Below are 13802 nucleotides of genomic sequence, written 5' to 3'. Positions count from 1 at the left end.
GCTGGTGTCCTATAAAGGGTTATTCAATTATTGACCGCTCCCTACAAATCCTCTATTTGGACATCAATGACAAGAAGTGTTGTTTTGGTTTTTTTACGCTTTTCTTATGTCATCACTTCCTGCCTGTGCTCAAGGCTTTTCATAGGGACATTCTGTGGTCCCAAAACACAGTTCACCGCAATAGCCACACGTTTGCACACTGGACTAGGATGTGGACATTAATGGGGATTTGGACCAACATAATCTACAGCTAAACACAGGGCAAGAAGTGTTGTCATGGGGGCACAAGTTCAAGCCGGCTTGAGCTTGCATCATCACTGATAACAAACACGTAACAGTAACCCCTTGGTGACACATGTTTATTTACAGGGCAGGAGCTGAGCCCACAGCGGGTGAGGAGAACCCTGATCCTAGTTGTTTAACCCCTTAGATGCAGCAGTCAGTGGTGACCACGGCATCCAAGCGATTAGACAGAAGGAGGGGGGCTTCCTCTGTCACCCCATCAGCGCCCATGCCAGGCGTTTATGCGATTACCACTAGAGGCCGGGCATAATAGGATGCCTTTCCTGTTTGCAATCGCAAAAAAATATATATATATAAAAAAATAAAGTTAAATAAAATGTTAAAGTAAATGAAAAAGAAAAAAAATGACACCATCTTAATATCACCGTAACCATAACGACCGGCGCTATAAAAGTAACACGTTATTTATCCCACATGGTAAACGCCATAAAAACAAAACTAGGAGACCATGGCAGAATGTACAAACAGTCTAATGTACCCCAAAAAGATACCAATAAAAACGACAGCTCGATTCTCCCACCGCTCTGTGGATGGAAAAATAAGAAAATTCGGGGTCTTGGAATGCGGCGACACAAAAACGATTTTCTACACAAAAATGTTTTTTTTTTGTGCAAAGGTAATAAAACGTAAAAAACGATATAAATTACTGTATCTCCGTTATTGTACGGCCGCGCACAATAAAGTTAACATGTAATTTATACCGCACGCTGACTGCCGTAAGAATGGAGCACAAAAAAAATTGCTTCATTTGTCGTCGTCCCCCCGAAAAGGTGAGGTGTACGGGTATATTCAGACGGCAAATCAAAAAATCTATTGAGTCAATGAAAAACTGCTCCAAAAAACGGCTCAAGAAGTGACATGAACCTCTTTTTTACGCGCCATTTTTACACCCTGTGGGAACGAAACGCCGTTTCAGCCGATAATAGGCTGTGTGAACATACCCTTACTATGACCTTTTTGTTTCCTTTGTACTATGTAATAAAGATACTGGAAATTGTCACTATGACTTGCTGGTAATTCAGAAATTACCTGCAGTACATGATCCCTGCCACAAGATGGTGCTGCAAATAGTAACTTCCTAGAACACATACTGTGAATAGAGAAGATGCCACTCGATCACTGGCGATCCCATGTTCTGTGGTGCCCGGGGCCATAACCAGATACTGAGGGTATGTTCACACGGCCTATTTTCAGTCGTTTTTTGGGCTGTAAACGCCCCGAAAAACAGCTAAAAGTACGGAGGCTGAACGCCTCCAAACATCTGCCCGTTGATTTCAATGGGATGAATGGTGTTTCGTTCAGACAGGCATTTTTTTACGCAGGCATTTGTAAAAACGCGCGTAAACAAACACCCCGTAGAAAAGAAGTGCGTTTCATTGTCTCAATAACAAAACGGCCGTAAAAAACGCCTGATGCGTAAAAAAACTGCTGAAAATCAGGAGCTGTTTTTCTTGGAAAACCACACCGTATCTTACAGCTGTTTTTCGTTTGCTGTGTGAACACACCCATAGGGTCATATCACTAACTCCAACCCCCACCTTGTTCACCGTAAACTGCAGCAACCAAAGGATGGATCATAATGTCACACATCAGGGAGATCGAGTGCGGTAAGAGGTTTATACCCTATATTGAGTGGAGGGGTTAATAGAATTATCTGTGGTGGTCTATGCAGGGATAAAATGTATGTATTATATTACTAAAATAGGTCTAATATTCTGTGCTGATTAACAAGCTCTGCTTCATACACGTTACATGTGTATATATAGCTCTGCTGTACATATTACATACACAGCTCTGCTGCATGCACGTTACATGTGTATATATAGCTCTGCTGTACATATATTACATACACGGCTCTGCTTCATACACGTTACATGTGTATATATAGCTCTGCTGTACATATATTACATACACAGCTCTGCTGCATGCACGTTACATGTGTGTATATATAGCTCTGCTGTACATATAATACATACACAGCTCTGCTGCATGCACGTTACATGTGTATATATAGCTCTGCTGTACATATATTACATACACAGCTCTGCTGCATGCACGTTACATGTGTGTATATATAGCTCTGCTGTACACATATTACATACACAGCTCTGCTGCATGCACGTTACATGTGTATATATAGCTCTGCTGCATGCACGTTACATGTGTGTATATAGCTCTGCTGTACATATATTACATACACAGCTCTGCTGCATGCACGTTACATGTGTATATATAGCTCTGCTGTACATATATTACATACACAGCTCTACATCATGTCACATACATATAGCTCTTTTGTATATATTACACACACAGCTCTACTACATGAATATCACACACATATAATAGCTCTGCTCTACTGTACATTTGTATAACATACACAACTCTGCTACATCCATATCACACACATATAGCTCCGCTGTGCATATTTATTACATACACAGCTCTGCTGCATCCTTATCACACAGATATAGCTCTACTGTACATATACATTACATACACAGCTCTGCTACATCCTTATCACACAGATATAGCTCTACTGTACATATACATTGCATACACAGCACTGCTACATCCTTATCACACAGATATAGCTCTACTGTACATATACATTGCATACACCGCACTGCTACATCCTTATCACACAGATATAGCTCTACTGTATATATATATATATATATATATATATATATATATATATATATACATTGCATACACAGCACTGCTACATGGATTCTTTCCAACGCATAGGGAAGCGCACGTGCTCAGACTCCGCCCACTGACTGATCACATGGTCATGACATCATGAAAGGTCCTTTAACCCGAGGTTCTCCGTGTAGCAGACCTGAGTGTGGACCTGCGGCCGCTGTTTGTCTCTTGTCATGGCTCAGGGGGCGCGGAAGCTAAAGGCGAAACCCAAGAAGAATGCGGCCAAGAAGCCTGCGGTGATGAGGAAGGGAGGTGAGTACGAGGACGGGTTAGGACTACATCTTCCAGCATGCCCTGCTGTCCACACTGTAAGCTGATTGGTTAATGGACATTCAGCAGTCCCTACTAGAAGTTACATTTTCAATAAGCTGTCGGGCCTGAGTCCTCACACATGTGCAATCTGTTACAATGTATCAGTGCAGGTAAATTTTCTGTGGTTCAGGCCGATTAGATCACAGTGGATTGCCTAGACCGGACACCATTGTACCAAACCATCGGCTGTGAAAAGTATGGATGTGTACAGATTTTCATCCTTCTGAGGTAAACAGGAATGTTCCCATTTGCTGACAGCAAGCAGAGATCGTGTGAATTAGAAATTGAAACACAAAATATATTAGTAAGTTGCAGCCCTTTTCATTATATGATGGTTAAGCTTTATTTACATAAGTGGAAACCCCCTTAGGCTATATTCACACGGAGTATTTTGCAGGTGGAATTTCCGCCTCAAAATTCCGTTTGGAAGTTTGAGGCTGATTTTCCTCTCCCTGCACGCCGATTTTCGCAGCGTTTTTTGCCCGCGGCCATTGAGCGCTGCGGGCATAAAACACAGCGAAATACGCTTTCTCTGCCTCCCATTGAAGTCAATGGGAGGTCAGAGGCGGAAACGCCCGAAGATAGTGCATATCGCTTCTTTCTCCCGCGAGGCGGTTTTACCACTCGCGAGAGAAAACCGCGCCCCCCCCCCCTGCATCCCATTGAAATCAACGGGAGGCATTTTCGGGCCGTTTTTGGCGCGTTTTCCGCGTCAAAAAACTCAGTGTGAACTTAGCCTTAGTTTGAAATATTACACAAATACCTTGTAATAGACACACAGGAAGCAAGATGGCTGACGGGCGCAATGTCCACTGCCTCTATAATTGGGGTAGGTCACGTGACCATATACAGTACAGCACGTTGTATAAAAGTAGTTGTGGTAGGGCCGGGTTCCCACTGGTCTGATACGCTCCTTCAAAATAATGCTGCGTATCCGACCTGGAACCCGCAGTGCGTTCCGTCCGAAATATTGCACCACATTGTGCAAGCAGCGCTAAAAAAAAAAAAAGTCGCTACTTACCCCTCCCTCTTCTCTGCACGTAGTCCGGCCTCCTACGATGACGTTACAGGTCATGTGACGCTGCAGCGGTCACATGGAATGAAGCGTCATCCCAGGAGGCCGGACTGCAGGAGGAAGGAGAGCGTTCTGGGTATGATTTTTTTTGTTTTCCGTAGTTGCGATTTTTGCAGCGTAAAGGTACGGACACGGCGTAAACACTGAGGCTTTTCCGCACCTGATTGCTGAATTTCCGCAGCGTATTACAGAAGCAGCAGCGTGGGTGAGATTTCAAATAATCTCGTCCCCACACTGCGGAAAAAAAAGCCGCCGGAAAAAAACGCACATAATTTAACCTGGGGTGCAGTTTCTTCAGCCGCAGCATGTCCATGTATGCTGCAGGGTCGCAGCTCTTCCGTTGCGTGTTTTCCCCATTGAATTCAATGGGGAGCTTAAACCCGCAACAAAGTGGTGTGTGTTGCGACATTTGTAAAATGTAAGAAAAATAATAAAGTTATACTTACCCAGAGTTCCCTGCTTCTTCTCCAGTCCGGCCTCCTGGGATAACGTTTCATCCCATGTGACTGTTGCAGCCAATCACAGGCTGCAGAGGTCAAATGGCCTGAAACATTATCCCAGGAGGCCGGAAATTCAGTCGGAAAAGCGCTCCACAATGTGGTGTGATTTTCCGGACCGCATTCCCTGCGATGTTCAGGGGGGGGGGGGGGGATACGCTGCGCAGCTTGACACAGCGTATCTGCCCTGTATACGCTGTGTGTGTTTCTACCCATAGAGTAAATGCTGCGGAAATTCCGCAACGGAATTCTGTGCAGAAATTCTGCAGCATTTAAAATCTGTGTGTTCCTACCCTATGTGGGAACCCGGCCTAAAGGTATGGGCACATTTATTAAAAGGGTTGTCACAACCTAGATCCCCCCCCCCCTGTCCTATTACATATAAAGTTATATAGTTGATAAGGGTGAAAAGAGACACCGGTCCATCAAGTCCAACCTAAAATCCTAATGTGTTGACCCAGAGGAAGACAAAGCCCCCATGATGTGGATGCCAATGGCCCAATATTAGGGGAAAAATTCCTCCTGGACTCCGAGTAAGTCAATCAGAATAAATCCCGGGATCAACGTCCCATCTCCAGAATCTGGTATTCATAACTTGTAATATTTTTCAAGAAAGGCATCAAGGCCCTATTAGAACTACATCCTGTGGCAGAGAGTCCCACCGCTCTTACAGTAAAGAATCCCCGTCTGTGATTATGGTGAAACCTTTTCTCCCCTAGATGTAGAGGATGCCCCGTTGTCCTGGTTACAGGCCTCGGTGTGAAAAGATAATTAGGAAGATCTCTGTACTGTCTATATATTTGTACATTGTAATTACATCGCCCCTAAGGCTTCTTTTTTTTTTCTAAATTGAGTAGCCCCAAGTTTGATAACCTTTCTTGGTCCTGCAATCCACCCATTTCCTTAATTACCTTGGTTGCCCCTCTTTGCACCCGTTCTAGTTCAGCCATGTTCAGTTCTTATACAGAGGTGACAAAAATTGTACGCAATACTCCAGGTGTGGTCTGACCAGTGATTTGTATAGAGGCAAAACCATGTGCTTGTCATGAGTCTCTTTTGATGCATCCCATGATTTTATTTGCCTTGGCAGCAGCTGCCTGGCACTGGTTGCTAAAGGTAAATGTGCTGTCCACCAATATCCCCAAATCTTTTTCAGCTGTAGTTTTACTCAGTGTTTTACCATCTAATGCATAATTGTAAATGTGTTTCCTCGGCCCAAGTGCATAACCTTACATTTATCCACATTAAACTTCATTTGTCGTTTCTCTGCCAAAACCTCCAGCCTCCCCACATTCCTCTGTAGTATTATATCCTCCCCCTCTGTAGTATTATATCCTCCCCCTCTGTAGTATTATATCCTCCCCCTCTGTAGTATTATATCCTCCCCCTCTGTAGTATTATATCCTCCCCCTCTGTAGTATTATATCCTCCCCCTCTGTAGTATTATATCCTCCCCCTCTGTAGTATTATATCCTCCCCCTCTGTAGTATTATATCCTCCCCCTCTGTAGTATTATATCCTTCCCCTCTGTAGTATTATATTCTTCCCCTCTGTAGTATTATATCCTCCCCCTCTGTAGTATTATATCCTCCCCCTCTGTAGTATTATATCCTCCCCCTCTGTAGTATTATATCCTCCCCCTCTGTAGTATTATATCCTCCCCCTCTGTAGTATTATATTCTCCCCCTCTGTAGTATTATATCCTCCCCCTCTGTAGTATTATATCCTCCCCCTCTGTAGTATTATATCCTCCCCCTCTGTAGTATTATATCCTCCCCCTCTGTAGTATTATATCCTCCCCCTCTGTAGTATTATATTCTCCCCCTCTGTAGTATTATATCCTCCCCCTCTGTAGTATTATATCCTCCCCCTCTGTAGTATTATATCCTCCCCCTCTGTAGTATTATATCCTCCCCCTCTGTAGTATTATATCCTCCCCCTCTGTAGTATTATATCCTCCCCCTCTGTAGTATTATATCCTCCCCCTCTGTAGTATTATACCCTCCCCCTCTGTAGTATTATACCCTCCCCCTCTGTAGTATTATACCCTCCCCCTCTGTAGTATTATACCCTCCCCCTCTGTAGTATTATACCCTCCCCCTCTGTAGTATTATACCCTCCCCCTCTTTAGTATTATATCCTCCCCCTCTGTAGTATTATACCCTCCCCCTCTGTAGTATTATACCCTCCCCCTCTGTAGTATTATACCCTCCCCCTCTGTAGTATTATACCCTCCCCCTCTGTAGTATTATACCCTCCCCCTCTGTAGTATTATATCCTCCTCCCCCCTCTGTAGTATTATATCCTCCTCCCCCCTCTGTAGTATTATATCCTCCTCCCCCCTCTGTAGTATTATATCCTCCTCCCCCCTCTGTAGTATTATATCCTCCTCCCCCCTCTGTAGTATTATATCCTCCTCCCCCCTCTGTAGTATTATACCCTCCCCCTCTGTAGTATTATACCCTCCCCCTCTGTAGTATTATACCCTCCCCCTCTGTAGTATTATACCCTCCCCCTCTGTAGTATTATATCCTCCCCCTCTGTAGTATTATATCCTCCCCCTCTGTAGTATTATATCCTCCCCCTCTGTAGTATTATATCCTCCCCCTCTGTAGTATTATACCCTCCCCCTCTGTAGTATTATACCCTCCCCCTCTGTAGTATTATATCCTCCTCCCCCCTCTGTAGTATTATATCCTCCTCCCCCCTCTGTAGTATTATATTCTCCTCCTCTGTAGTATTATATTCTCCTCCTCTGTAGTATTATATTCTCCTCCTCCTCCTCTGTAGTATTACATTCTCCTCCTCCTCCCCCTCTGTAGTATTATATTATCCTCCTCTGTAGTATTATATTCTCCTCCTCCTCCTCCTCCTGTAGTATTATATTCTCCTCCTCCTCCTCTGTAGTATTATATTCTCCTCCTCCTCCTCCTCTGTAGTATTATATTCTCCTCCTCCTCCTCTGTAGTATTATATTCTCCTCCTCCTCCTCTGTAGTGTTATATTCTTCTCCTCCTCTGTAGTGTTATATTCTCCTCCTCCTCCTCCTCCTCCTCCTCCTCCTCTGTAGTATTATATTCTCCTCCTCCTCCTCCTCCTCCTCCTCCTCCTCCTCCTCTGTAGTATTATATTCTCCTCCTCCTCCTCCTCTGTAGTATTATATTCTCCTCCTCCTCCTCCTCCTCCTCCTCCTCTGTAGTATTATATTCTCCTCCTCCTCTGTAGTATTACATTCTCCTCTTCCTCCCCCTCTGTAGTATTATATTATCCTCCTCCTCTGTAGTATTACATTCTCCCCTTCCTCCTCCTCTGTAGTATTATATTATTATTATTCTCCTCCTCCTCCTCCTCTGTAGTATTATATCCTCCCCCTCCTCTGTAGTATTATATTCTCCTCCTCCTCCTCTGTAGTATTATATTCTCCTCCTCCTCTGTAGTATTATATTCTCCTCATTCTCCTCCTCCTCTGTAGTATTACATTCTCCTCCTCCTCCTCTGTAGTATTATATTCTGTTCCTTCTCTGTAGTATTATATTCTCCTCCTCCTCCTCTGTAGTATTATATTCTCCTCCTCCTCCTCCTCCTCTGTAGTATTATATTCTCCTTCTCCTCTGTAGTATTATATTCTCCCCCTCCTCTGTAGTATTATATTCTCCTCCTCCTCTGTAGTATTATATTCTCCTCCTCCTCTGTAGTATTATATCCATCCCCTCTGTAGTATTATATCCTCCTCCCCCTCTGTAGTATTATATTCTCCTCTGTAGTATTACATTCTCCTCCTCCTCTGTAGTATTATATTCTCCTCCTCCTCTGTAGTATTATATTATTATTATCCTCCTCCTCCTCCTCCTTTGTAGTATTATATCCTCCCCCTTCTCTGTAGTATTATATCCTCCCCCTCCTCTGTAGTAATATATATATATATATATATATATATATATATATTATTTTACTGCAGAGAAGGGGGGGAATATAATACTACAGAGGAGGAGAAGGAGAATAATAATAATATAATACTGAGGAGGAGAAGAATATAATACTACAGAGGAGGAGGAGAATGTAATACTACAGAGAATGAACAGAATATAATACTACGGAGGAGGAGGAGAATGTGATACTACAGAGGAGGAGAATGTGATACTACAGAGGAGGAGGAGGAGAATGTGATACTACAGAGGAGGAGGAGGAGAATGTGATACTACAGAGGAGGAGGAGGAGGAGAATGTGATACTACAGAGGAGGAGGAGGAGGAGAATGTGATACTACAGAGGAGGAGGAGGAGAATGTGATACTACAGAGGAGGAGGAGGAGAATGTGATACTACAGAGGAGGAGGAGGAGAATGTGATACTACAGAGGAGGAGGAGGAGAATGTGATACTACAGAGGAGGAGGAGAATGTGATACTACAGAGGAGGAGGAGAATGTGATACTACAGAGGAGGAGGAGAATGTAATACTACAGAGGAGGAGGAGAATGTAATACTACAGAGGAGGAGGAGAATGTAATACTACAGAGGAGGAGGAGGAGAATGTGATACTACAGAGGAGGAGGAGGAGAATGTAATACTACAGAGGAGGAGGAGGAGAATGTAATACTACAGAGGAGGAGGAGGAGAATGTAATACTACAGAGGAGGAGGAGGAGAATGTAATACTACAGAGGAGGAGGAGGAGAATGTAATACTACAGAGGAGGAGGAGGAGAATGTAATACTACAGAGGAGGAGGAGGAGAATGTAATACTACAGAGGAGGAGGAGGAGGAGGAGAATGTAATACTACAGAGGAGGAGGATGAGAATATAATACTACAGAGGAGGAGGAGGAGAATATAATACTGTGAAGGAGGAGGAGAATGTAATACTACAGAGGAGGAGGAGGATATAATACTACAGAGGAGGAGGAGGATAGAATACTACAGAGGAGGAAGAGGATATAATACTACAGAGGAGGAGGAGGAGAATGTAATACTACAGAGGAGGAGGAGGAGAATGTAATACTACAGAGGAGGAGAATGTAATACTACAGAGGAGAAGGAGGATATAATACTACAGAGGAGGAGGAGGAGAATATAATACTACAGAGGAGGAGAAGGAGGATATAATACTACAGAGGAGGAGGAGGATATAATACTACAGAGGAGGAGGAGGATATAATACTACAGAGGAGGAGGAGGAGAATATAATACTACAGAGAAGGAGAATATAATACTACAGAGGAGGAGGAGGAGAATGTAATACTACAGAGGAGGAGAATATAATACTACAGAGGAGGAGAAGGAGAATATAATACTACAGAGGAGAAGGAGGATATAATACTACAGAGGAGGAGGAGGAGAATATAATACTACAGAGAAGGAGAATATAATACTACAGAGGGGGAGGAGGAGAATGTAATACTACAGAGGAGGAGAATATAATACTACAGAGGAGGAGAATATAATACTACAGAGGAGGAGAATATAATACTACAGAGGAGGAGAAGGAGGAGGAGAATGTAATACTACAGAGGAGGAGGAGGAGGAGAATATAATACTGTGAAGGAGGAGGAGAATGTAATACTACAGAGGAGGAGGAGGAGGAGGAGAATGTAATACTACAGAGGAGGAGGAGGAGGAGAATGTAATACTACAGAGGAGGAGGAGGAGAATGTGATACTACAGAGGAGGAGGAGAATGTAATACTACAGAGGAGGAGGAGAATGTAATACTACAGAGGAGGAGGAGAATATAATGCTACAGAGGAGGAGGAGAATGTAATGCTACAGAGGGGGAGGAGGAGGAGCAGAATGTAATACTACAGAGGAGGAGGAGAATGTAATGCTACAGAGGAGGAGGAGAATGTAATACTACAGAGGAGGAGGAGGAGCATGTAATACTACAGAGGAGGAGGAGGAGAATATAATACTACAGAGGAGGAGGAGGAGAATGTGATACTACAGAGGAGGAGGAGAATGTGATACTACAGAGGAGGAGGAGAATGTAATACTACAGAGGAGGAGGAGAATGTGATACTACAGAGGAGGAGGAGGAGAATGTGATACTACAGAGGAGGAGGAGAATGTAATACTACAGAGGAGGAGGAGAATGTAATACTACAGAGGAGGAGGAGGAGGAGAATGTGATACTACAGAGGAGAATATAATACTACAGAGGGGGAGGAGGAGAATGTAATACTACGGAGGAGGAGGAGGAGAATGTAATACTACAGAGGAGTATATATACCGTTCTGGGTGGCGCCTTTAACCCTTTTCCGCTCTGAATTGCATTGTACGGCCCAGTTTTACGGATAACCGCCGTAGTAATATACAGCCCAGATCTGGCTGCAACGGTCGGCAAATTAAAAATGGTCAGTAACGTGAGCCCCTCTGTGTGATGGCTTCGGGGCCATGTGCCGCCTCTTCTTCTTGTTTTCAGATGGAGACGTTTGAAGTGTTATTATCAAGAAGTTAATTATTAAAAATGTCTTCTGCAGCACGAGTCATCGCACCCAAGAAATCTCGAATTATTCACCAGCAGAAACTGAGGAAGGTGAGTGGTCCAGTTATGGCCGAAACTCATGCTGGTCCTTAGAGTCCTCCTCCTGTCAATCAGAGAGAGATGGGTGAGCGCTACCATTACTCCCTCAGGAAACCTCACCCAGCTTTCTCACAATCCGGTGCTGGATCCCGATTCCCTGGCAGGTGTGAGTAGGTGCCGCAAGTTCTTCTACTTTCACAAGGCCGTGGAAATCTATGGGTGTCACCCACCAAGTCGTTGCCTCTGATGCTGAACACCGTCACTGAAAAAATGAATGGGCTCCTTAAAGAGGACCTGTCTTCTCTCCTGACATTGCTGTTTTAGGAAATCCTTGCATTCCCCGTAATATAACAATTCTGGAGCATGTTTTCGTAGAACTCTGCGTTGTGATGTTCCTCTGTTATTCCTCTTAGAAATGTATAAATCAAATTGACAACTGGGGGATGTGTCCCTACACATTTATCAGCACTGATTGGACCAGTGTCAGACTGTGTGGGGACATATCCCCAACTAGTAACATGAAGTTGTCCTTTTTCTTTCCATAAATTTTATAGGAGGAATAACAAGGGAACGGCACAACCCAGGGATTTAAGAAAATGGGATCAGAAATTTTATATTATGGGTGATATTTTCTGGTTAATTCCTGTTAATCTAGCATGGGATTACCTCTGTCATATGCTGGATTATCAAGATTTCTGGACCATCCGGTGCCTGACTAACACGATTAGGCCGTATTCACACGAGTGTTCGGTCCGCATTTCCTGGACCGAACACACTGCAGGGAGCCGGGCTCCTAACATCATAGTTATGTATGACGCTAGGAGTCCCTGCCTCTCCACGGAACTACTGTCCCGTATTGGAAACATGATTACAGTACGGGACCGTTTTCCTGCAGCGAGGCAGCGACACCTAGCGTCATAGATCACTATGATGCTAGGAGCCCGGCTCCCTGCAGTGTGTTCGGTCCGGGAAATGCGGCCGACGTACGGACCGTATATCACGGACCAAACACGCTCGTGTGAATCCGGCCTTACTGTGTATATAGATAATTCTATAGAGGTTTTAATTGGTGCGGGTCCAAGCACCGAGTCCCCCACCAATCGCTAAAACGAAGCAGCAGAAGCGCTCGTGTGTGTGCTGAGCCGCTTCTTTCTTTTGTATTTTTCCAGAAATCAATGTAGCGGAGTACGGGCTCAATCGAAAGTCTATAGGCCCGTACATCGCTACATCGGCTTTCAGTAAAATGCCGAACAGAAACGAAGCTGCTCAGCGCTCACATGAGCGCTTCTGCCGCTATTGGTGGCGGTCCCAGTGCTTGGACCCCCCCACCAAACAAATCACTATGACATGTCAGAAATTTGTTGAACGTTTAGTTGGCTCTTTTTTTTGATGGGTTGACTGATTTTGGGGGTCCCCTGAAGACTCCTCATTAAAGGGGTAGTCACATTTTAGACATTGATGGCATATACATAGAATATACTATAAGTGTTTGATAGCTGGGGGTCCCCTGACTCTCGCTGTGACAACCAAGATGGCTGCTTCTAGCTGCAGATTGAATGGAGAGGTGGCCACGTGGCTCTCTTCATACAAGTCTATGATGGAAGTTATGGAGGGAGCCAAGAAAGCTAGAGGAGACTCCTGTTCTCCTGATGGACGGGTGTCCCAGGACTCTTATGGTGTATTCACACAGTGCGGTTTTGCAGAAAGGCTGAAAGCTGCACTGCAAAATCGAATTAGTTTTCAACGTAATACACCCTTATGGATATTCATTCCTTCTCCAGAACCTGGAAGTTCAGATCCGAAATAAAATTGAGCATGACGTCACCATGAAAGCCGCTGCCAACATGCCTAAGAAACTCGCCCTTCTAAAGGCCCCAAAACCAGACAAACAAGAGAAGGGTGCCCCCGCTGGAGGAAGTAAGGCATGAACTACTAAACACCCGGAGACGGCCTGAGATCACTACGGCGCCGCGTTCATCCTCCTCGCTCTTGTACATATGTTATTTGTTGGAGTTTTAAAAAAAATAAATTTATGTTGCCCTTTTTAACGTTTCCATCTGCTGAATTACAAATAACTATGAATAAATTGCAAGCTCTTAGGAACAAAAACCCTTTGTAGAAGTAATCCGAGAAAAAAATAAGTATAATAGTGCCCTAGTGTTGTGGCAGGAGCGACGATGATTTCCTGGCGTCACCCTGTGACCAGAGACACAGTATGGTTGTTATACATGGGGAAAAATGGCTGACTGTATTAACTGGAGCTCTGTGGCGATGTGTGTCGGCGGTCGAGTATAATTATCTGTTGTGGAATTGTCGTTGCAGGAATTGTCGGCGGACATTATATGGGTCGCTATAGACCTCAATGCTGTGTGGAAACTGCCGTAGAGAACATG

General features: G+C 44.1%; 1 protein-coding gene across 1 annotated transcript; it reads left to right on the top strand.

Annotated features, from left to right (window-relative positions):
* The first annotated feature begins 3100 nt into the window (after window positions 1-3100).
* On the top strand, window positions 3101-13457 carry C3H19orf53 (chromosome 3 C19orf53 homolog). The gene is made up of 3 exons (XM_075855498.1): window positions 3101-3264; window positions 11366-11421; window positions 13191-13457. Exons 1-3 carry the CDS (start codon window positions 3186-3188, stop codon window positions 13335-13337), a joined length of 282 nt encoding a protein of 93 aa, XP_075711613.1. The 5' UTR covers window positions 3101-3185; the 3' UTR covers window positions 13338-13457.
* The last annotated feature ends 345 nt before the right edge of the window (window positions 13458-13802 follow it).

Source organism: Rhinoderma darwinii, chromosome 3, assembly GCF_050947455.1.
Source record: "Rhinoderma darwinii isolate aRhiDar2 chromosome 3, aRhiDar2.hap1, whole genome shotgun sequence".
NCBI classification, from domain to species: Eukaryota; Metazoa; Chordata; class Amphibia; order Anura; family Rhinodermatidae; genus Rhinoderma; species Rhinoderma darwinii.
This window is presented reverse-complemented; position numbering and strand designations above follow the sequence as displayed.

Bases quoted from the DNA above. Each gene is read 5' to 3' on its own strand.
- C3H19orf53 (XM_075855498.1), top strand. From the start codon at position 3,186: ATGGCTCAGGGGGCGCGGAAGCTAAAGGCGAAACCCAAGAAGAATGCG. The intron at 3,265-11,365 runs GTGAGTACGAGG...TGTCTTCTGCAG, and splicing joins TGCGGTGATGAGGAAGGGAG to CACGAGTCATCGCACCCAAG. The intron at 11,422-13,190 runs GTGAGTGGTCCA...TTCCTTCTCCAG, and splicing joins ACCAGCAGAAACTGAGGAAG to AACCTGGAAGTTCAGATCCG.